Source organism: Meleagris gallopavo, chromosome 1 (genome assembly GCF_000146605.3).
Source record: "Meleagris gallopavo isolate NT-WF06-2002-E0010 breed Aviagen turkey brand Nicholas breeding stock chromosome 1, Turkey_5.1, whole genome shotgun sequence".
In the NCBI taxonomy this organism is placed as follows: Eukaryota; Metazoa; Chordata; class Aves; order Galliformes; family Phasianidae; genus Meleagris; species Meleagris gallopavo.
Genome location: NC_015011.2, coordinates 1,543,407 through 1,566,930, shown reverse-complemented (window position 1 = coordinate 1,566,930; position 23,524 = coordinate 1,543,407). Strand labels below are relative to the sequence as shown.

At 42.2% G+C, this 23,524-nt stretch overlaps 1 protein-coding gene across 1 annotated transcript in view; it reads left to right on the top strand.

Annotated features, from left to right (window-relative positions):
• Nucleotides 1-23,524, top strand: part of EXOC4 (exocyst complex component 4) — a 400,122-nt gene that overhangs the window by 345,416 nt on the left and 31,182 nt on the right. Inside the window, exons 15-16 of the mRNA XM_010710270.3 lie at nucleotides 17,940-18,081; nucleotides 22,025-22,203. Of these exons, the coding sequence (XP_010708572.1) occupies nucleotides 17,940-18,081; nucleotides 22,025-22,203 (321 nt within the window). The remainder of the gene's footprint in view (nucleotides 1-17,939; nucleotides 18,082-22,024; nucleotides 22,204-23,524) is intronic.

The following is a 23,524-nucleotide window of genomic DNA, read 5'->3' as shown; positions in this document are numbered from 1 at the left end:
GCTCTGCTGCCACTCCTCTGTTGATGCAGCCCAGGATGCGCTTGGCCTTCTGGGCTGCAAGCACACACGTAGCTCCTTTGTCATAGAGCTGGAAACCAGCATAATTACGTGATTTTTTAGCAGGAGGGAGCATCCTGACTTCTTCATTTCAAAGGTGGCTTATGTCAGAGGAGAGCAGAAAGCAAAGCAGCTCCATTTCTTTTTTCTTGGTGGATGCTGTGGTGTGACATCTCTCAGCCTGTGGTGCCAGGGTGCCAGGAGCATCACTTCTAGCAGAAGCTCTGATGGGTCTTTCAAGGCTTGAGCTTTTCAGCAATCCCTGCTAATGACACTCCACAGTGCTGAGACAGGTTTCAATTTCTTTCAAGCGTTGCTAGATCACTGAATATTTAAAAATATGTGTATTATAAATTCAGTGGAGAAACTGAGCAGCTCTTAACGAGGAATACCCTAATGTGCATGTCACTGGGGCATTGCTACTCAGTCTGCAAAGGCAAAAGCAGCCCCTGGTGAACCAGGGGCCAGGAAGGGCAGAGCCAAGGGAACCTGGAGATGTCACTTCTGCTCCTGGCTGTCAGGGATTGCCAGTGCTACCTTTGTGAGATCATTCTACTTCTCTTTGCTTCAACTTTCAGTTCTTTCCCCCTGAGATTAGGGATTTCTTTCTGTCTGGGAAGTGTCAGAGACGTGATCAGTGTTGCTTCTTCTCTTATCACCATCATTGGTGTTGTGTGCATAGGGTCACCAGAGGAGGGTTGTGGCTGTGTCCAGAAGTAGAGCTCAGCATAAACAGAGCACAGCTCTGCTGCTCTGACAAAAGCATACTAAGCTGTTTTAATCACACACACACACAAAAAAAACTTTTTGCACATCGCTGAGTGCTTCAGTGTAGTGAATGTCAATAGATGATGTTCAAAATGCAGCATCATACCAAAGGTGATGTCTTTGACCTAAGAGCTGCCACTGTCACATTTCATAGCAGCAGCCCTTGGGATGCAGCTAAGTGTGATTATTACTCTTCTCCTTGTTTAAAATCAGTAGCTCATCAGCCCTCCAGCACTGCACTCTCCCAGTCATCCTCTGGTTGCTTAAAACAGACTTTTAGATAAGAGAAAGACTTTACCAATACCATACACTTCTGTCAATTTCATAATGTTTTGCTTATATGTTAAGCAACAGATCTTATATCTCTTATTTTTCACAAGGATTCAATTTTAGTTGAGCTGATACAGAACTAAGCTCTTCTTAGGACCAAGAGTTTGCATCTCAGCTGCCTATCAAGACATTTCCAATAGTTGTCCTCTACTAGATGTTCTCCCTGGGGAGGAGGTCGTGCATTTTTTATAGCATTTCACATTTCCCTAGATCCCTATAATGTAACACAGTGAATTTTACAAATACAGAATCATTAAGATCATAATATCATCTAGTCCAACCATCAGCCCGTGACCACCATGCCCACTAAAGCATTCCGTTGAACATTGTCTGTGTGCAGCTTAGCTGTGGAAAGAAGCATCTTTATCATTGTAATACTATGTCATAGATACAATTATTGAAGAGAATCAGTAATAATTGATAGTCTGAGTTATACATCCACATTTTTGTAGCTATTTAATTTAATCGTAAGTATACAGGTTAGGTTAATCAGTTAGGTTAACAGTCTCTTCATAGGTCCGTATGTCAGGCATGCTGACTTTTGCCCATCTTAAACTTTTGTGTAACAAAACAAAGCTTGGAAAGTTCAAAGCAGCTTTCTACCAGTCCAACATCAACTCTACTTGGAGGAGACTCCATAATTATTCTTAACACACTATGAAATCAGCATGTTTTGCAAACTTCTTCACCTGCATCCACCAGCCACGCTGCTCATCTCTTTGGGAATGATCCAGAGAAGATCAAAGAACTACATAACAAATTCCACACAGCTTCTTAGGACACCAGGACACATGGGGAGGTGGTGAAGATACTTGGCATTCCTGAAGTTTGTATGTAGTCTGTTGTACAAATACAGGCTTTAAGAAGAGCAGAGTACTAGGGGATGCCTCCCGAGGACTATAGGCATTGAAAAATCACTTCTGGGGAAGTGATGGGGGCAACCTGGCAGTACTGGATAGGAAAAGTCATGGTGTTATTATCTCAGTTAAAATAGTTGCCCCTTGACAACACTGCTTTTCTGTGACAGTATTAGGATTTATTTGACTCTCTAAGAGAGCATCGTCTGGTTGAGTGACAGTCCTTCCTATGGCTTATAACTTGGCAGGACCTCTGAAATCTTTACTCCAGCTGTCCCTGATCTAGAAGGATAATTAAGATTCTACAATCAGCTGACAGTTAACAAAATAGAATGGGTAGTTTTACTATTTCTATAAGCCATACTGTGTGTTTTGGATACCTGAGTGAGACGAAGAACTGCTGCGCTCTCACAGTGTGTATTTAAAAGATTATTTAAAAAAAAAAAAACAAGTCAGAAATGCTATTAAAATTCAATGGCCAAGTTTCCCAGAAATTTATAACCAGAGGTGTTCTTGGGTCTGAGGAGTTGGGGCTGTTAGTAATAAAACCATCATTCATAATTTCAGTTCTGGTAGAAACTCAAATTTAAAAAAAAAATCAATGTTTCCAAACATAAAAGGGCATGAGAATGACTTTCAGGCTTCCAAGAGGATGTTGCACACAGCAGCGAATAAAAATAAAAGTACAAAGTGTAATATTTTACTTAGCAGCATCCTCCTGACAATAAAAATTCATCTTCCTTTGTAATAACTTCATACCAACACGATGAAATGTCTGTACACAAATGCCAGAAGTATCTGAAACAAGAGGAAGAAGGAACAGGGTTAGGAAATGATAGAGGCTATTGACCTCATGGTTATAAATGAAACCTGGTGGAGTATTTCTCATAAATGGAACATAGATTGCAATCTGTATGGGAGAAGTAAAAAGTGATGCCATAGGGCAGAGGTGGTGGGATAAGTCAGACGTATTTACAAACCCAGCAAGCTGCAGTGATATACAGAGGGTTGTGATTCTTTGGGGGAAGCATGCAAAGAATAAAGAACAGAGTTAAAATGAGATTTTTCTTTCCATCCCACCTGGTCTGAAGGAGAAGAGCAACACAAGTGTGGGACTGAGCTGGGAGGAGAAAAAAGGAGAACTGCCTATTGTTTCAAAGGTTCATGCAGTGTTGATAACATTACACTCATCTGTCACACGAGTTACTCTCTTCTGTGTTGTTTTGATCATCTGAATTTCTGAGCATCTGATTGCTGCAAGACACAGTGAATAAATAAGAATGAGAGGGAAGAGTGGGAGGAAGGGAAATAACCTAACCAAAAGTAAAGCTAAATAAAGAGGGTTTCTGCCACGCACTGAAACCCACCCAATTCAAGCTCAGCTTGCCAGAAGTGGAGCCAGCTTTATCATTTTGGCATCAGTAACTTTGATTTTAAGACATGCCCAGATGAAACCATGTATTGCAGTGCAATGCAACTGGAATCTATGGCTCATTATACCCAAGTAGACGGGCCATTAGTTGCCCAGCTCTGTTTTTTGGTAGCTGATTTTGGACAGATGGCAGCTGTTACAATCCTTGGAGCAACTCTTCCTTCTCCTTTATTTTTCTCCTTGGACAAGATGTTGTGTTGAAGTGTTCATGCTTGAAAAAGAGCATTAATGATGCTGGTAACAGTGGTGGGGTTTTATCTTATATGTTCACCATATGTTGGGCCAATAGAACAGTTGGGCCTCATGGTGACTCAATAGAAGCATTGCTGAAAAGGCACAGGGAACCAGTTTGATTTGAATACTGAGCTGACCTCAGCTCAACATTCAAAAGCACCAGTAAATTACAAGCACAATTGCTGTTGAATAACAGTGAAAGTGACACTCCCTGTCACGTTAAAACGACTCAATATGCATCTTAACTTGCAGTCGTGGCTTGATCCTGGTGTTTTCTGTGGTGTCTGTGCCTCACTTTATAGTGTAACTTATTTTCCCAAGATTTGGAGAGTTCCCCTTGTTTCACACTGGTGGGAAAGTGTCAGAAAGAGAGCACAGGTTCAGGTCTTGGGTCTCTGTAGGCACCTTTCTGTCCCAGTGGTTTGAGATGAAATCCCACTCAGAGCATCACCAAAGGCCTTAGTGAATGACTGTGTCCAGAATTTTGGGGTCATTGCCAGAAAAATAACCGCCAACAAGTGGTGGTAGTGGCCCCATTTTCCTTCCTTGCAGAAAGTTGGTAGCTTTCCCAGAAAAGCTTCCTTGGCTGTAAATGGGCCATTTGTGGACATAGCTGTCAGTGTTCACGAACCACAAGGCAGAGCTGATCAGGTATAGGAAGTGTTTTGGGGAATCCTGAGCAAGGGAATGTACGTTGGTGGCTTTTCAGTTTGGCTGTCAAAAAGGCCCTTTCTATAGATAAAAATTCAATAACATTTTCCCATGGATGTGCCACAATTATCACTCATTTAAAAACAGTCTCACTAATAGAGTGTTTTATCATGCTGGGCAGTCTCTGCATTCTTCATTATTTAGTGTTTGCTAAGCTGATGGATCTTCCATAGCTCTTCCCTTATCTACAGTGCTACAGAATTGGATTTTGTATTTTCTGAACCAGTCAGATATGACAAAGTAATTTTCTTTTTCTCTTGTCTTTTGAGGGAATACAAACTTCTTTTTTAACAATAACCATTTCAGGATTAAAGTTGCTGGAAGTGGATAAATTAATTGAGGAAGTCGTGTACGTTTTGAATGAGTTATATATGAAAATGGAAGCAGGGCTTCCTCCCCACTTCCTCTCCTGCTTCTCAGCCTTGCCATGGGCAGATAGAAAACATACTAATCCTCTTGTCAGAGGTTCAACTTTCTGAAGCCCTCTGGATATTTTACAAAGAATTAATTATTGTGCATGATGAAGAAAACGGGACCATCTTTCCATCTTTAAGATGATTGCATGCTGCGTGTGGGTAGGAAGATGAAAGATTAGCCATTAGCTGAGTGAATTGCAGCTATCCTTTTGACTTTTTCACTGAGTTCTCATAAAACAAAATTGCCTTTCTCTTCTTGATGGCCTGTTGGAAGTTGTTGCCCTTGTACAATATATTGGCATATGCTTATAGAGAAGTAGATACTCTTGCATCAAAGAGTTGTCAACTCAAAGGTTGTTCATTATATCATGGTTAGTTTCTGGGTATGTTTTCTGTTTCTTATCCTTAATGAGGAATATTTTTATTACAATTTTAGTACCTTAACAGTTTTGTCAGGACTCTAGAAGTAGTCCCAAGAAAGACATCTCTCCTGTCACATCCTTGTCCACAAATGGAAAGTCTCTTTAGTAACATGTAGTGGAACTCCATGTTCAGAGTAGGGAGGTCCATCAGGGAGCACCACAGGAAGAAAAGTTTGATGAGAAGAATGCTGAAATCAAGAAATAGAAAAAAAAAAAAAAGAAAGAAAAGCCTGAGTGCTTTTATTGTATGGTGCTTGTTGCTTTTTGTGGCATCCAAGGTCCTGGATTTATACTGTTAAGTGAGAATCTTGCTATATTTGAGAATCACACGCATACACGTACATTTATCCCTTTTCTTAGCAGAAAGCAAAAGTATGAGGGACTCAAAACATACTGTTTTAAAACCAAATCTAAGCCAATGATTACTTTGTTGTCAAAGCTCTTGATGTTCAATGCTTTGACCTTCATATCTGGGAGGGAAGAACCCAGTGTTAGGCAAGAAGCATGGAAAAACCTGAGGGCAATTTGCATTAGGCATGGAGCTAATTACTGCATTTTATTAATACAAGTGCATGTGATTTTAATGATAAATATGGAAATATCACAGTCTCTTTTCAAACGGAGCATTTGGACACCCTTCTAACTGGAAGGATATGGATCTGTGGTTCTCCCTCCCCATTTTACAGATTATAGTTAGGGTGGCAAGGACAGAGTTTGGTACTTTTGAAGTACCTAAGAAGACCTTCAGCCTCATGACTTTTTTATCCCCAGTTCTTTAAAAGCCAGTTGTTTCCTTCCATTCAGGGGTGCTTTCACCCCAAAATCACAGGGCAATATAGAGAAGACACCATTGCCATTTCTTCAGTGGATAGGCAGCACTTCACCCTCCAGACATGCAGCAGTTCCGGTGTGCTACCACTTCATCCAAAAGCAAGAAGGGGGGAAAAAATGGCTTGTAGAACAGCTTTTTGACAAATACTGCAGGTTTCTGTCATTGGCTTGCTCTTAGCAATGATAATACCAGGCATTTGCATTACATTTTCCAGCCGTAGATCCTGAAATACTTCAAAACGGTTAGGAAGGCCGTTATAGGATCAAGACTATCCTGGACCACTTTGCACCTGTGGGTCAGCCTCCCCGTTGCCTGGCTCTGTGGGTCTCCTCATAGTGAAATAGGCTTTGATGGCTAATAGAAAGCATCCCACAACACTTGAGAAAGTGATGCCTTTGGAAATGGATGGCGGAGCGCTTTTATACCACTCTGCCAGAGTAAAAGAGCTGTAATTTATAGTCACTTTAAGGCCCCTTTCTACTGACAGAGTGGTGTAAAGGGGTCTCAGCACAAATGAAAATCAGGGCCGACGCGGTGGTAAAATTGATGTCTTTCATTTTGCAGTCAGACCACACCACGGTGGTGAACCCGGGCAGGTCTTTGTGTTTAACCCTGGTGTTTCTAATGAACTGAATTCAGCTCTTAAATGTGGCTGTATTTCTCTCCAGTTGGAGCTTATTTTTTTTCTGTCACCGAGCTTGTAACGCATCTTGCCGTATTGATTGCTCACGGGGAACTTTTTTGCAGAGATCTATTAATAGAGAGGCTTATTTAAAAGCCAGATTAAAGATGATCAGCACATACCTGACCCCACGCAGGAGAAGTGAATGCTGCTGCGTTATTATTTCAAAGAAACTGCATTTCTAAAAGAAAAAAAGCCACAAATTTCTTCCAAATGTAAAACATCTGCCATTAACTTAAAAAGATAAATCATGAGTGCTTGTATCATTTGATGAATTCCAGTTGCTGCAATATAACTTAGTCTAAATGACAGCTTTCCCATTTCACTTCTTAAGCAGTCTCATTTTCCAATTCCATTTTTTCCTGTTCCAGTACCTGGACAGTCAGTGCAGCTCTGGAAATGCAGAAAAGGGGATCAGTTCCCCTTCTCAGTTGCTCTGGACCTCCATAAAACAACTTGTTTTTTTCCATCTTAGCTGTGCTGAAGGGGAAGAAGGAGATGATGGATGAAGGGAGATGTCAGCATCCTGGTGGGATCTCTCCCCATCTCTGCCATCCAGCCTGTTTGATAAAGTTAACTTATTTTGTGCATATGAGGTATTTTACACATAAGTTCACTCTCTCCATACCATATGGCTAATCCTGAAGATGTCAAGTCCTTCTTCAGGGCTGAGCGTGTTAGCATTGCTGGGGACAGCTGGTTCAGAGTGGTGTCAGTTGGAGATATTTGGTTTAGAGGATAGTCTGAGGAAACTGATAGGAATAGATCTTTTTGGCCATAATATCTACATATCTTGTCAATCCCGGAGCTCATCCTTGTCCTTGTCTGATGTCTCTTGAATGTTGCAGTGATGACCAGTGCCATTTTCCCACTACTGCAAATCCCATCGTTGACTATAACATGTCTGGGTCTGGTATTTAGTTAAGAGACAAGTCTTGAGTCATGGGTTTCCCTAGCTGGGACCATGAGCAAGAACATGAGAGCTTTACCATCCTCAAGCACAGCAGAATGAAGTTGGTTAAGTCCAAACCAAACCATATCTGATCATCTGACCAAATTAATCACCATTTGTAGCTTTAGTAGAAGCCACGAATGTGCTTAAACTTATGGAAATATGCTTCAAACAAGAAACTCTTAGATAGTATTTAGAGCTTCAATTCAGCATCCACAGTTACTCTCTTCTGAATGGTAGAAGGCCATTGGAGGGAACAATGTCATAGTGCAGAGGCCTTTCAGAAGATGTCCAGAGAGGAAATATTAAGTGTCTGGCAGTATCCTGACATTCTCCATATGTGAGCCTTGTATCGATGACTCCAAGAGCCATCAGCAATGCTCAGAAATGTGTTTTCTCTTAGAGAGCCTTGGGCTTCAATGGATTGAATTAGCATATCAAAATGGGACTTTTTTTTCTTCTCCAAGCACCAATTCAGCAGAATTGTCTTGGATCCAAAAGCAAAATTGTATTTGTTGTTGTATCAATGACTCCAAGAGCCATCAGCAATGCTCGGAGGTGTGTTTTCACTTAGAGCCTCAAGTTTCAATGGATTGACTTAACAAATGAAAGTGGGATTTTTTTTCCCCTCCGAGTGCCAATTCAGCAGAATTGTCTTGGATCCAAAAGCAAAGTTGTGCCTCCTAACACCACCTGAAGCTGAACAAGAGCTGAGCAGAGTAATTCAGGTAGGAGACAAGAGTCCAGCTGGTACTATCTTAGTGGAGCTGGCGTCTGGAGGAACAAAGGCAATGAAAGTTTGTTTGGGACAGCAAAGTGGTAAGTTTAACCTTCCAAACCAGTAGGGAATTGGTGGCCTCATGAAGACAAAATGGCTGTTTTTGTAAGGCCTGAGCATTAAGAAATGATTTTGGTTTGGTTTATAATTTTGATTATAATTTTTCATAGTTCAGATATGGATCTGCTTTGCTGGATACCGGGGAATAAAATGACACAGTCGTCAGCCAGCTAAGAGCTCTTGTTTTGTTGTCAAAGTCATCTCCCAGTGCCTTTCAGTGCCTTTGAATGTCTGCAGAGAAGCTGTCTATATGGATTAGTGGTTACTCCTTTCTCCAGCCTTCATGCTTTACATCAAATATTTAATGGTTAGAAAATGAGACGTTGTTTTTCTGACCTCGATGCTCAGCATTCACTATTCTTTATCTCAGACAATAAGCACACCACCAGGATGCAGTCCCAGTATTGATCTGGTGCCTTGGGGTCAGCACTTAGCTTACCCTCATGATTACACTAATTACTCTTCTTCCAGCATTCTTTCCTCCCACCCACCAGCCTTAAACGCGGGGGATTGTCATGTAAATAAGTGACCCAATTAGCAGTGCTTTCAAACCGTTTTAAAATGAGGATCCCTCATGAGTAATACCAGGAAATCAAGGTTTTTGTGGAAATAACTCCGAAGAGCCTGCTGTCCACACCAGTTGGTTGATGCATTAGGATGTGTTTATCTCTTCTGAAGTGAATGACTCAATGGTGTCAAAGATTAATAGCAGTAAATCCACCTGTTCCTCCTTGGTGTGTTAAGAGGTGACAGCTTCCTATAGGGCTGGGGCAAAATCATTTCCAAAATTAGGTGGCTGGAGTCGAAAGCGTAGTCAACCGTTGACATCACCAGTGAGTCGCTTTGCACAGTGGCTACAGTAGGTATGTAATAGGCTTGCTCTGATCTAACCTCTGGCTTTACTCATATGGGTCTTGTAGAATATAACTCTTAAATAACCAGGAATGGTGGAGAAGTCAGACTGTGAGGGTCAGGCCGGATGGGGCTCTGAGCACCTGATCAGTCTGTAGGTGTTCTGTTAAGTAATAAATTGTTTTGCAAAGCAAGGGTAGAAGCAAAAAGTAGAACCATAAAATCGTTTGAATGGGAAGAGGCCCTAAAAGGCCATTTAGTCAACTCTTCTGCGTGAACAGGGACGTCTACAGCTCAATCAGATTGCTCAGTGCCTGGTCCAGGCTGACCTTGAACGTCTCCATCGATGGGGCATCCACCACTTCTTTGGGCAACCTGTGCCAGTGCCATTTGATCCCTCTGTTCTTATTTCAGGGCTTAGTTATGGTGCTTTTTACGTGTCCTATCAGAAATCACTGATTTATTTTTTTTTTCTAGTTCTGATATAGCCTTATGTGCAGGTTGATAACTCTTCGTTGGTTGTTTTTTTTATTACTAACCCAAGTGGCCATCACCCATCTGTCTTATTCTTTCAGCTGTCACAGAAATCAAACATTTTGGCTCATGAAAGGCATATCCTAATAATGATTTGGGGAGAATCACACGTTAAGTCAGTGCATAAATGCCTGAAGTTCCCTCTGCTTCACTTCGCATCTTCCTGCAAATGTTTCTGCAGTTTTCACAATGCTTGGCTTTTCTGCCCCATGCTCACCACTGAGTTGATAGCTGAGCTGACATGCTCAGAGTCAGATACTGCTGAAATGTTGTTAATTTGATGATATGTACATTATGTGTATTCTGAGTGCTGCGAAGCATTCTTTATTAACAGTTGAGAGGAAATAATCTTCATCAGCTCTGAGGACCTGTTGCGTTTTGCTAAGCAGCTGATCTTGAAGTTTTCTGTTTTGCTTCCACTCATTTTTGCTCATTCATTCACAGCTTTGGACAGTTTTTAAAAGCCAGCCATTTGAAGCCAGTGGCAGTCTCTTGCTGACTTTAATTAGGAAAGAAATTCATTCTACGGGTAAATTTTTGGCTCCATTGTGCCTTGACAGAAGTTTCTAAATCAAGTTACTTCTTTGATAATAGAGTTCAGCCCCAAAAGAGGGAAAGAGGAAGGGGAAAGTTATATTGTAAGGTACTGAAAACAGGAAAATTTCACAGAGTTTTTATATCTGAATAGCACTGGAACAGCAATCCCTGACCTGTTGAAAGAGACCTCTACATATTCAGAGTCTTCAGATGAGATAGCTCTCTTGCTTTAAGCTGCATTTGCACAATTGTGCTTCCTTAAGGGGAAAAACAAAACAAAAAAAACAAAAACAAATAATAAAAAACCCACACCCTTTTTAGATACTTTAAATGAAAAGTCTTCTTTCTCTTCCCTCCCCACCTCTCCCTTTGCCTCCTCTCCCTTCCAGTCTTCCCTTCCCTTCCTTTCCTTTCCCTTCCCTTCACTTCCCTTCCCTTCCCTTCCCCTCATTCCTAAGCCCTTTCCAGACTTGAATGTCACATATTTAAAGAAAAGCGTTCAGCAACCAGACTTTCCAGCAGGTTATTGTATAACAGAGGTAGACACTCCCACCACAATTTTTGTCCTACTCCCATAGCTCAGGGGACATGGACTTCTTTCCATGATAATCCCTTTCCTGAAGCTGCGTATTTGCAGAAACTAATGGAAAACAAACCAGTTTTAGAGGAGTTATTGCCTTTTTTAAAGTGCTAATTTCCTCTTGAAATTTATGTCTGCCAGCAGAGGCAGACAAGGAGCTCTGCAGACAGCTCTAACGAGACAATTCATTAACTAGCGAGTGTACACACACCATAAAAAACATTAATTCACAAAATGAAAAACTAATAGAGTGTTTAGCCTGTTCTTTATCACCAGTGACAGTCTGTGCTCTCCTCATCATTAGTGTTTACTGAACTGATGGGGGCTGCAGCCCAGCCTGCTTATCAGCACTCATCGTAAATGAGGTCGCAGTGCTTTTTTTCCATCACAGTTACTTTGTCCCATCTCCTGCACTTGAATTTTAACATGGAGTGTAGGACAGAGGCATAGAAGGATACTCTCAAGTTTTGTCTTTTTTTTTTCAGATTTTGCATTTAAGTTCTGTTTCCTTGGCAAGGGAAAATCCCCTCCTTAAGGATCTTCCAGTATAGGGTCATAGAATCATTAAGGTTGGAAAAGACCACTGAGATCATCTAGTTGAACCATAATACGTATGATATTTTGCATAAGATCACAGTTGCCTCTGCTAAAGAACCAGATTCATTCATAGCAAAACTCTAACTATGTAGCAGTCATAGAATCATATGATATATCCCTATAGAATCATAATATATCCCACGTTGGAAGGGACCGACAAGAATCGTTGAGTCCAACTTCTGGCTTCACCTTAAAGTGTTGACATAGCTTTTCCCCTTCAACATCGATGAGCAATTTTCTGATGATCGCAGTAAAAGGTGAGCCTGACTAGTTCTGAGTACTTAGAAAATTCCACCCTCACATCTGTTGTTTGAAAGGTCCTCACCTATTAAAGCTTGTCCTTTCTTGGTATTTGCTTTGCTTTAACAAGACTCCCTGTTCTTCCCAGTGTTTCACTATCAATCGATATTTTCAGCTGCATGCTCATCCCACCTGCATGTAGGAGAGATGTTCTCTGTATCTCAGAACTTTTCTCACCTCAGGTTACTTGTTTTTTAGAAGAGTTGGATCCAGTGTGTGAGAGACTCAGTGGTGTATCTTATGTAGGTGCAGGTTGTCCTCACTTCTGCTCACTGGCTCATCTGTAAGCACAAGAGTTGGGCACAAGATTTAATCCTGCCCAACGTTGTTTCCTGGTGGTTTGCAAGAAAGGGGTAGATGTGACACTGAGGGACATGGTCTAGATCAGTCACAGTCATGGGTTGACAGTTGGACTGGATGATCTTAGTGGTCTTTCCAATCGTAATGATTCTATGATTCTGCTTAAAACTTATACAGAAAACAATTTATGTCAGAAGGAATAGTGCATCAATAACTACGTAAATATCTTAAGTAATTATCCATATCTGAGAGGCCCAGAGGTTCAGACACGCTTCTGAGAAGTAAGGGGAAGGATGTCAAAGCCAAAATCTGTCTTTTTACAGATAAATCTACAGGTTCCTGTAGAAATACAGGTTCCTCTGAAATAAATCTCATGAGCTTGGGAAAAAAATCAAAATCCAGTTCCAGATTTTATGGCTCATTCCATTACTTTCCTGCAGAACTGCAGCTCTGAGATCCCCAAACAGTCCCGTTTAGAGGCAGGCAGTGAGTGATCTATGCCTTAGAGCTACAAATAATACTTCTGAAGCCAGAAACCAGTCCAAGTGGGCATATGGGTTGCGTATAGTTGTTGTTTTTCATTATTTCTTGAGCACCAGAGGTGTGCAGAGCACTTTGCAAGAGGATAAAAAGAGAAAACCCTTGCTCCTTGGAGAGCTTAAACTCTAAATTAGATTGAGACGGCATCTCAAGAGCAATAGGATATCAAATTGGAAGGAAGGATGTGTAACCACAAAAAGAAAAGTGGCTTGAGAGCAGGGTCCTGGTAGTTATCCCCACAGAAAGAAAAACATTTGAGTTGACTTGCTTTGTCCAGTTCTCTGTAGTTACTTAAGGCTTTTCATCTCCAGCAAATCTCCTGCTGCCAGGGCAGAATGCAGCCATCTCCGTGCAGCTGTGCAGAGGTGATGCCCCAGTGATTTCCACTACTTTTGGTTGGATGGAGGCATTTTAGTTTGGAAAAGAGAAGGCCCAGGGGAGATCTTATTACTCCCTACAACTACCTGAAAGGAGGTTGTAGCGAGGTGGAGGTCAGTCTCTTCTCCCAGGTGACAGTGGTAGTGTGAGAGAGAATGGCCTCAAGATGCACCAGGGGAGGTTCAGGTTGGATATTAGGAAAAACTTTTCAGAAAAAGTGGTGAAGCATTGAAACAGGCTGCCCAGGGAAGTGGTGGAGTCACTCTCCCTGGAGGTGTTCAAAAGAAGGGCAGATGTGGCAGTGAGTCTAGAGGGTGAATCTACACCATGTCCAAGGTCTTCATTGGTCACAGACATGGGCTGATGGTTGGACTAGATGGTCACAATGGTCTTTCCTACTTTACTGACTCTGTGATTCTAAAGGCTGCAAGAACAGGAGATGAGGAGACCTTAAATCCTGCTTGCATGGCAGTGATATATAAAAACACCCCAGGTTTTACCCACTGCAAACCAAAGCATGGAGAGAGAAAGTGGTATGCCAAGAGCTCCAAAAAGTCACCAGCAGAGATAGGGGTTAACCCCAAGTCTCCAAAGGCATGGTCCAGCACTGAACCAATAACAATTTCCTTTTGCATGTGTGTATTAATGATTAGTTTGGGATTTCCTTTTCCAGAGAGGAAGGGAGTAAGAAATTAAAGATTGAAAAGGTGTAAGCTGGTCCCTAATATTACCTCTGGGACACAGTAAGGGTTTCAGACCATGTCTCTTTCTCAAATATGAGTTTTTCTTCCAACAGAGTTGTAAAATGTTTCTGTGAACCTTTCCTCTTCCCTCTGCTAGGCAGTGGCATATAGTGCTATATGTAAAGTGTGAACATGTTGCAGGTTTATTTCTCAGGCTCAGGTTGCACCGGAGCCAAAGCAGAGGCAGTAACCTTAGATTGATTTTTCTCCCTGCACTCTTAAATCATTCAAATCTGTTAACAGTCTCTCTGCTCAAGCAGGACGCACTATTGTAGACCTTGATTGGATACAGAGGTTTGTTTATGGGCAATGCTGCAGGTTTTGTTTAATATTCCAGAGGCCTGGTAATTTACATCCATCGATTTACAAGGCACAATCTGTCAAGAGACACCAGCGTCCCATTGAATTGCAAAATGATTGAAATCATGGGTGACAACTAGCGTGTTAAGTTTATTTTTCTCATGTTTGTTGGAATGAAATGTTCCCTCTCCTCAGAGTGAGATATCTTGGCTGTGCTTACAGCGAGCTAAAAGAAATTCCAAACAAAGCTGTAATTGTTATCCAGAAGCACAGGAAGACGACTCAGGGCAACTGAAATTCATCTGTTGAGGCTGCAGGATGATAAGGGACTAAGGAACAAGTTGCTGGCTGCTGCTTACCCAACCACTGGGTGTTTTATTGGCTAGAAAGGCTCATTGTTTGACTTGGTGTAAACGGGCCAAGGTATTTATAAAGGAGGAGAAGAAGATATGAATGACTATGGATCTATGGTGTTGCTTTTCCAGCATTTCAGTTTGAGATGCCTCCTTCTGCCCTTTAAGTGGAGAGCTGAGAGTGTTCTGGTGGGTTGAATGACCATGGGGTGCAGGGTCACCCTTCTTCCCTAGTGTCTGTCCAAAGAACTGCCCAAAATAAGTTCCAAAATAGGTTTGTGTTCAATATCCCTTTAGGCTGTGATTATCTTACTCCTTGCTCCAGGTTCACATCTCCTGAACTAGGCTTTAAGAAATGGGATTTTCTCCTTGTCTGACTCAACAGTGAGACAATCCATTCTGAATGCTTGAGGAAGGAGAAGGGACAAGTGGAGGGCTCTGGAAGTCTTTTGATCTCAAAAAGTGACAGTCTACTTCAGGGCCTTCATATCACGTGAGAAGTGGATATACCTTTTTAAGCCAGCACTCGGTCTTCCTTCCCAACCTTGGGGACACAGAACACATGGAAGAACTTCCCACCCTGGGGACATGGAATACCTGGAACTCCCCACCTTGGGGACAAGGAACACCGAGAACTTCCCACCTTGGGGACACAGAACACCCAGAACTTCCCACCTTCAGAACATAGAACACCTGGAACTTCTCACCTTGGGGACATGGCACACCTAGAACTCCCCACCTTGGGGACATGGAACACCCAGAACTCCCCACCTTGGGGACATGGAACACCTAGAACTCCCCACCTTGAGGACATGGAACACTCAGAACTTCCCAGCTTGGGGATGCACAACACCCAGAACTTCCCACCCTGGGGATACAGAACACCCAGAACTTCCCACCTTTAGGACATAGAAGACCGAGAAGAACTTCCCAACTTCAGGACATGGAACACTCATAGCTTCTCACTGTGGGGATGTGGAACACCCAGAACTTTCTATCTTGGGGACATGGAAGACCCATGGAACATCCAGAAATTTTCACTTTGGGGACAGTGAACACCCAGAGGAATTTAAGCACTCAGGCTTTAAATAAAGCACAAATTGCCCCCGTCTTCCTCCTCCTCTTATCTCCACTGACAAATACAATTACCACTTCCCTTAAATTGCTGTAAATGAATTATAGAGAGCAGAAAAATATGCATATATCTCTCCGCTGCAGAAATTAGCTGACTCTTGCATTTCAGGTGATGGATCCATCCATCTCCACTGCTGGAGCAAGCTGGCACAATCAAACCTGAGGCTGCAGCAACACTCCTGTGCTGTAACAGCAAGTCCATCTCCAGGAGCAACACCAATAAAAACTTGTCAATATTTAGAGTTTTTTGACTAAAAATGGATTTTTCCCCCCCCCATTCTGCAGACCTGAATCTGCATGATCCATAAGCCCCACCACCCTCTAGGGAAACAAATGTCCTAGCTGAAAGGTTTGTTAAAATTAAACTTCATCCATATTTCTGTGATTGGAGGAGTTGCTAAAGGAGGCTGCTTCCTGGAGCTGTATTTAACATGGCTTTTTCCTTGCATGGTTTTCTCTGTAGTCATTCACAGTAAAGTAAGATGTACAATTTGGTGCTTTGATGTGTGCAGTCTTTTCCTTTTGCTTTCTCACACTCCTTTAGTTGTACAGATCTGTCTTATACGTACAGTGCTGTTTCGGACAAAATACATTGGGACTTTTGTCTCCTCATTTTGTCTTTGCTTTTCAGACTGGATCTGAAGAATTTTACAAGCAAATCCAAAGCTCCGCATAGGTTCTTATTTCAAAGAAAGTCACTGGCTGTACAAACAGTGCCAAGAGACGTTTATCTGATCAGTCTCCATCACAATTAAAGTTTGTTGTCAACAGTTCCTTAGCAATGTACAAATCCTTTCTGTACTGCGCTGCATTGTGTCTGGCTGAGTGTTTATTATGTACCAAACATTAGGGAAGGCAAGAGAAAACAAGAAAACAAGCCAATTCTTAGCACCAGCAGATAGCACACCTTCATTATTCAGGTTGACCACGGAACAAATATGAGCTGAAAATGTGAAACAACCATGAAAAGAAAGCAGATATCGAAGCAAAAGAGCAAAAAAGAATATTTCCTGGAGAGATGGGAAAGCTGTGGTCCCATTGTGGCAGCAGTGAGAGCTGAAATACAGCACCCATCTCTGGTTAGCAGTGCTCAAAAAAATAACTGAGCGTGGAAGGGGTGCAGAGTTGCTCCTAGGATGAAGAGGGGATGGAAATTCCCACTCCTCAATGAGTTTGTTGTTCTGCAGCAGGAGATAAATACCGATGATGGAAACCTCCATCAGGCAAAGAATAATGATGGCATATGAAGAACTAAATATAAAATATCAGTGAATAAGCGTAGGCTGGAAATTAGATCCCAACCTCTAACATCAGTGTTGGAGAAGTGAGGCTTTAAAGGAGTAGCTCAGGGAAGTAAGGAGGGTAGAAGTCTGAATGACTTCAGTATGTCATACTATTATCTACCCAAGGCTGTGGGACTTGATGGACTTGATGGCCCAAGGCATCCCTTGCCATCACACACATTCAGATGCAAGGTGCCTAAACAGGTCTGCATAATTTCAAACACTGCTAATCACCCTATGCACAAAGTCATTGCTCAAATGCTGCTTGAATGAGAGCTTGAACTCAGATATTTGGAATTTGCTTCCTCTAATTAGGGCAGAATATTTGATAACTGTGTTTTAAAGAGCTCTTGGTGTGAGTGATACAGATGAAATTAAAGAAGTTAGACCCACAGAATGATATACACAGGACAGCAATCTCACAACTATGGCCATAGCCAGTATCCACAACTCTTCTTTTCGGAGTTTGTTGCCCATGAAGCAGAAATAGTAGCTGTTTGCTGGCTCACAGTGGGATGGTAAGAAATAAATGATGAAAATGTCTCTGCTCTCCATGACTTTTGCAGATGGGGTTCACTTGTGATTACATAAGGAAGTCTATCGTGACTAAATAGGGTCATCTTTCTTACTGGTGCCACGGTTTGGCCCCAGCGCAGCTCCTTCCTCACTCCAAGCAAAGCAAGATAAACATTCCTGGATTTTGCAAAAATACATGTCACAGAGCAGTATCTTCCCAAGCAGATGTATTCTGGTGGTTGATTTAACCCCTAAGATTCATTCTGGAGTTTAACCAATCACAGGAGCAGTTTGTTGCTTCTTTCACTCCCAAATCATAGATTTCACTGCTCAGCCAAAGATAGAAGAGGTCACGCACGCTTACGGTGGAAGCAGTCAATATGCTGTAGTTGCTAAAGCCAAGTGGTATCAATGAAATATGTCACTGATTTATCCCTTTTTTTTTTTTTTTTTTTTGCTAGCTATATCTCCTGGCCAGGACAGCCATGCCAGCATGGAAAACCTTCCTGCATCCGAACAGATCCTGCAAACCCTGAGTGAGCTGGCCAGGTCTTTCCAAGAGATGGCTGACCGCTGCCTGCTGGTTCTACATTTGGAAGTCAGGTAAAAGCCCAGAATTTGGGGGTTGTGGTGAGCTCAGAAAGCTGCAGGTCAAAACTGTGTCCAGAGGTCACATTATGGCACATATAGGACATATGAATGGTATATTTGCCTGCCTTCCTATGAAGAAAAGTTGAGGGAACTGGGCTTGTGTAGCTTGGAGAAGAGAAGGCTCTGGGGAAACCTCATTGTGGCCTTCCACTACTTGAAGGGAGCACATAAACAGGAGGGGGAACGGCTGTTTATGAGGGAGGATAGTGATAGGACAAGGGGGAATGGTTTTAAACTTAGACAGGGAAGGTTCAGGTTAGATATTAGGAGGAAGTTTTTCACCCAGAGGGTGGTGACACACTGAAACAGGTTGCCCAAGGAGGTTGTGGATGCCCCTGGATCCCTGGAGGCATTCAAGGCCAGGCTGGATGTGGCTCTGGGCAGCCTGGTCTGGTGGTCGATGACCCTGCACATAGCAGGGGGGTTGGAACTGGCTAATCATTGTGATTCTTTTCAACCCAGGCCATTCTATGATTCTATGATGTATCCAGAAATGCCAGGTCCCATAACTATGGGTGGCCAAATGTGGGGCGTAGGCAAGATACCAACGCTGGGATTTTGCAGGAGGGTCTGTTTTTTGTGTCAAAAACTAGGAAGAAAAGTTTTTTGCAGGCTTTGTCCATAGATAATTGCACAGTGTTTTTAAAGCCTAACAGGTGTCTGCATATTTATTAGCCATTGCGCTTTGGATTGCAAATAAAAGCTTCTCTTACTGCTTTTTTTTTTCAAATAGTGAGAGAATCTGGGGAATATAAGGTAAGCACCAGCTGGAACTTTTAAAGGGCTGGAGAGTTTTGTGATGTCTCTGACTACACATGCGAAGATGAAAAGCAGCAAATTCTTTTCTTCAGGCTGCCAGCTGTCCACTCTGGGGCTAGGAAAGCGTTTGTCCCTTATGCATTGGCCAGGTGCATTTTCACTGCTTCTTTTTTTTCTGAAGCATCAAATATAAGTGGATGTCATAGACAGGCAATGAGACTTGATGGGCCATTGTTTTGTTCTTCTGGGGCATATCCTGAGCCATATTTTGTCTTCATGTATGTTGACAGAGCTCTCATGAAGTCAGTATGTAGCTTTAAAAAAATACACATCAGTTATTGTCAGCAGCCTTTCAACTTGCTATCCATCATCTGCTGCCCACTTGATTGCAGGCATCACAGATGAGCTGGGGCTTGAAGGATTTGAAGAAAAGATTGTTAAAATATGGAAATGGAGCAGCTTTCCAGCTGCAGTGTAATGCAAGGTGATGCCAGGGCTAACCCAGACTCATGATACGGGTACCAGCCTGAATGGGTTTCTGGTTTTCCATCACACTTTGGTTAAGCAGAAATAGGTGCAAATATAATTCAAGACAATTTTCACAACTGTAGACAGCAAAAGAGGGGTTGAGACTTTGCAATGATCACCTTGGTTTTCTCTTACCTTAGGGACCCCCCATTTGTTCACAGCTTTGCCAGATGCTGATTGGCACAAGCCTGGGGTTAGATTCTCCTCTACAACTATCAGAACATGACCCGAGGACTATGGTCCCTGAGACCCTGCACCTTGGGTTTACATCTACTTCCTTAAATGGAACCTGTTGGCACATCCAGATCATTAACCATTTCTTTTGGGGTTGCCCAGAGAGGTGATGGATGCTTCAACCATGGAGGCATTACAGGACAGGCTGGACCAGGCTCTGAGCAATCTCATTGAGCTGTAGGTGTCCCTTTGCAGGGAAGTTGGACTAGGTGACCTTTAAGAGTCTCTTCCAACTCAAGTGATTCTATGGTTCCTTAGTCACAAATAACCATGAAATTTCAGATTACTTAATCTATTACCATGTTTTACTATTAAAAAACACCTCTACAACATTATATAGGAGCAGGTGCTAAATGATAGGTATATTTTCACTCTGGAGGTTGGCCTAGATTGAACTTGCATGCAATGGCCACCTCAAGGACATTTTCCATGAGGACTGGGACACAGAAGCCAGAACTTACTCATCACAACTTAGAGAATCATAGGAAGCAACCTTTAAAAGTCATCTGCTCCAATTCCCTTGCAATGAACAGAGGCATCAACAGCTCAGTCAGGTGCTTGGAGCCCAGTCCAGCCTGACCTTGAATGTCTCCAGGGATGGGGCATGTACCACATCTCCCACCCCATCTCAACCCAGTGCTGTTCAGCCTGGCATGAATTTTATGTCTCAGTGTGCTGAACCTGAGATACGCTTTGAATGCAAGGGATATTTCAGCCAGGCTGCAGTTCGGCTATGATTCCCTGATGGATGAAATTTAGAAGAGTCCAACCAAACTCCTGACCCCAGTCCCCATTGAGTGATGTGGGTGAAACCCAAGAATTACAAAAAGGAGTTTTGCTATTGACTTTGCTGATCATAGCATTTTCCACTATGAGTTCAAGAGAAATGACCTAATTGCAGATTTTTGCAGAACAAAATGTGAGTGCACAGGACTTTTTCCTTTGATTGAAAAGATGATGGCAAGGCATGTTGCCAGCAGATCAACATGTATGGCAAACTGGAAAGTTGCAGTCGTATTAAATGTTTGGGAAGATGCAGTCTTGGCCTTCAAGTTACCATTGAATGCATCCTGGCTCACTCATTTTTTTCCAGTTACAAGGGGCTAACAGTACATGCAAGGAGTTACTCACTGGAGCATCAGTATTGAAGTGCTGCAGAACCAACATGTTTGAAAATGGAGAACCTGGTTAAAAGGCACTTGGCATTTTAGAGTGATGGTGCAGGTCATATCTGTTAATAGAGGATCCTTTGTACTCACCTCTGAAGATAGGTCAAGAGACAGATGCATTTAATGCAGATGTAGCCACTCGTTTCTTAAAATTGCTTTTTACTTGCTTGAACTTTAGAAGGAAAATTATAAGGAAGCACTTTTACCTCTAATGTATTTAATATATTGTCATGATAAGTAATTCGCTTGGGGCTTTTTTGTTTCATTGGTTTTTATTATTCCAAAAATAAAAGATTTATGTTCAAGAGAGCTTAACTACGCTCAGTAGCCTCTATGTATCCCTGCAGTATCCTCATATATGTCATTTTTCCACAGTGTAATCAGCAGTGCTTTTCAGAAGACATAACCACAAAGCCATGTCAAGGTCACCACAAACGTGCTGGTGTTTGGAGGGAGAAATAAAAGGAAAAACTTGCCTCCTTGGCAGCCTTAATCACTGCAGAGGTGTTACAGAGATACTCTTCATCAGAGCCTGACTGAGATGTAGATATCCCTGTTCACTGCAGAGGAATTGGAATAGATGATCTTTAAGGGTCTTTTCCAACTCAAACAGTTCTATGATTCTGCTGGGGAACTGGCTAACGCATGATAAAAAAAATGAGATAATTATCTAAAAATTAGAAACTTTGAAGGCCTCCATGGACTGGTAATGAGATTAAAAAAAAAAAAAAAATTCTCTTAGTTCTTCACATCAGAGCAAGGGAAAATAGGCACTGGAAATGGGCACCGTACATCCTCCAAGCCTCCTAGAGCTGCTTGGTGTGCTGGCAGTAGGCACCTTTGCAGCTGGCATCCAGACCATGAGGGATGTTTTGCTCACAAGGGAATGGTCCCTTCAGTTATCCTCCGTCTTTTCAGTCCTGGCTGAAAAGCCAAACACAGAACAAGCAGTGCAAACATGCTCTTCTTTGCCCAAATCATTTGGCTCTTGAGTCGTGTTTCTGTTGATAGGCTTTCACTCTCTTCTCTGGGATCTGCACAGCCTGTAGAGGACTTGAACATACAGATTACTAGCATTTCTCTCCATGAAAATAAGCGTCCTACTACAATGTTTTTTTCTGCCTAGAACTACTTCTGAGTAACACCCACTGATATTTTAGTGTTGGCATAGTTGTGCTGTAACGTTGCTCTCTTCTGTCTTGCAGAGTTCATTGCTTCCACTACCTGATCCCATTGGCTAAACAAGGGAACTATGCCATCGTTGCCAATGTGGAGAGCATGGACTATGACCCCCTTGTTGTCCGGCTCAATAAGGACATCAGTGCCATCGAGGAAGCCATGAGCGCCAGCCTCCAGCAGCACAAGTTCCAGTATATCTTTGAAGGTCAGACATTTGTCAACAAGTTTGTAAGAGTTTGGTTCTTAGGAAATGATTTTTGTTTTTATCGCAGAGCTCAGCAGTATTATCTTTCAGGGTAAGACAAGAGGAAATTGTTGCAAAGTAGAACACGGGAGATTTTGATTGGATATAAGAAAAAAAGTTTTTTACAGGAAGATTGGTGAGGCAATGGAACAGGTTGCCCATAGAGGTGGTGGATTCCCCCATTCCTGGAGATATTCAGACTCACTGGACAGGGCTCTGAGCAACCTGATCAAGCTGTAGGTGTCCCTGTTCATTGCAGGAGAGTTGGACCAGATGACCTTTAAGGGTCCCTTCCAACTCAAATGATTCTGTGGTTCTGTGACTCGAACACACAGTGTGCTACTGTTGCCATCTACAGCAAATTGATTGGTGAGACCCATGCAAACGTAAGTCAAAAACTTGTTGCTTCTTTACCATTTCTGAGTGTCTTCGATAGAACCAATCAACTCATTCTGAGCACGAAAAGGGTAGGCTGGGTAGGCTGATGTACATGCAGGACAGTTCATCAGGAAGCCATATATATTGCAAGCATAGCTCTATTATAGCGCAGACCCGATCCAAAGTGTAGCCATTCCAATAATAAAATTAAATTTTGAGAACATTAGCTCTTCTGATGTCTCATCTGTTGTGATTACTTTGGAGAATATAAATCATATCTTGGTTCATCTCCCTATATTTATTTGTGGCACTGATGCACAGTGGTCTTACTGTGTGCCAGGGTGTGTGGATGTCAAAATCAGAAGAGTGGGGACTGGAGATGCACTCATTGAATTGCTAGCAGGGATGAAGGCTGTGCAAGCATTGTTAGCTTTCTTCTGATCAGCATTTAGGTTGCCTAAGCATGAGCATATTTTCATAATTCAGACTTTTAATCAATGTTTAGTCTTTTACAGACCCCTGTACTGAGTGAATTGGGCTACATTTTTTCTATTTTCAATGCTTCATGCGTGGGTACATCATTCTGAGATTTCCTGTGACTTTTAGCAGCCTGCCATGTCCTTCAGTAGCAGAGGAAAGATGGAGACATCACTCAATCAAAAGAAACCATCAGAGAAGCTGTGCATCAAGTGCATTGAAATGCAGCTCATTTTTGCTCTTCTGAGAATTTGCCAGGAAAAAATACCATCCTTGAATAGTGTCATTTTGTCGGAGCAGTAGTGGTCCATTGATCCGCTAGAGAGAAAGGGATGGAAAGGGATGTTCTGATAAATCTGGGAGTGTCCTGTAAAAATCAGTGGCTACAATAATGTAACTTTGAGTTTTTATAGTGTTTTTATCTTTT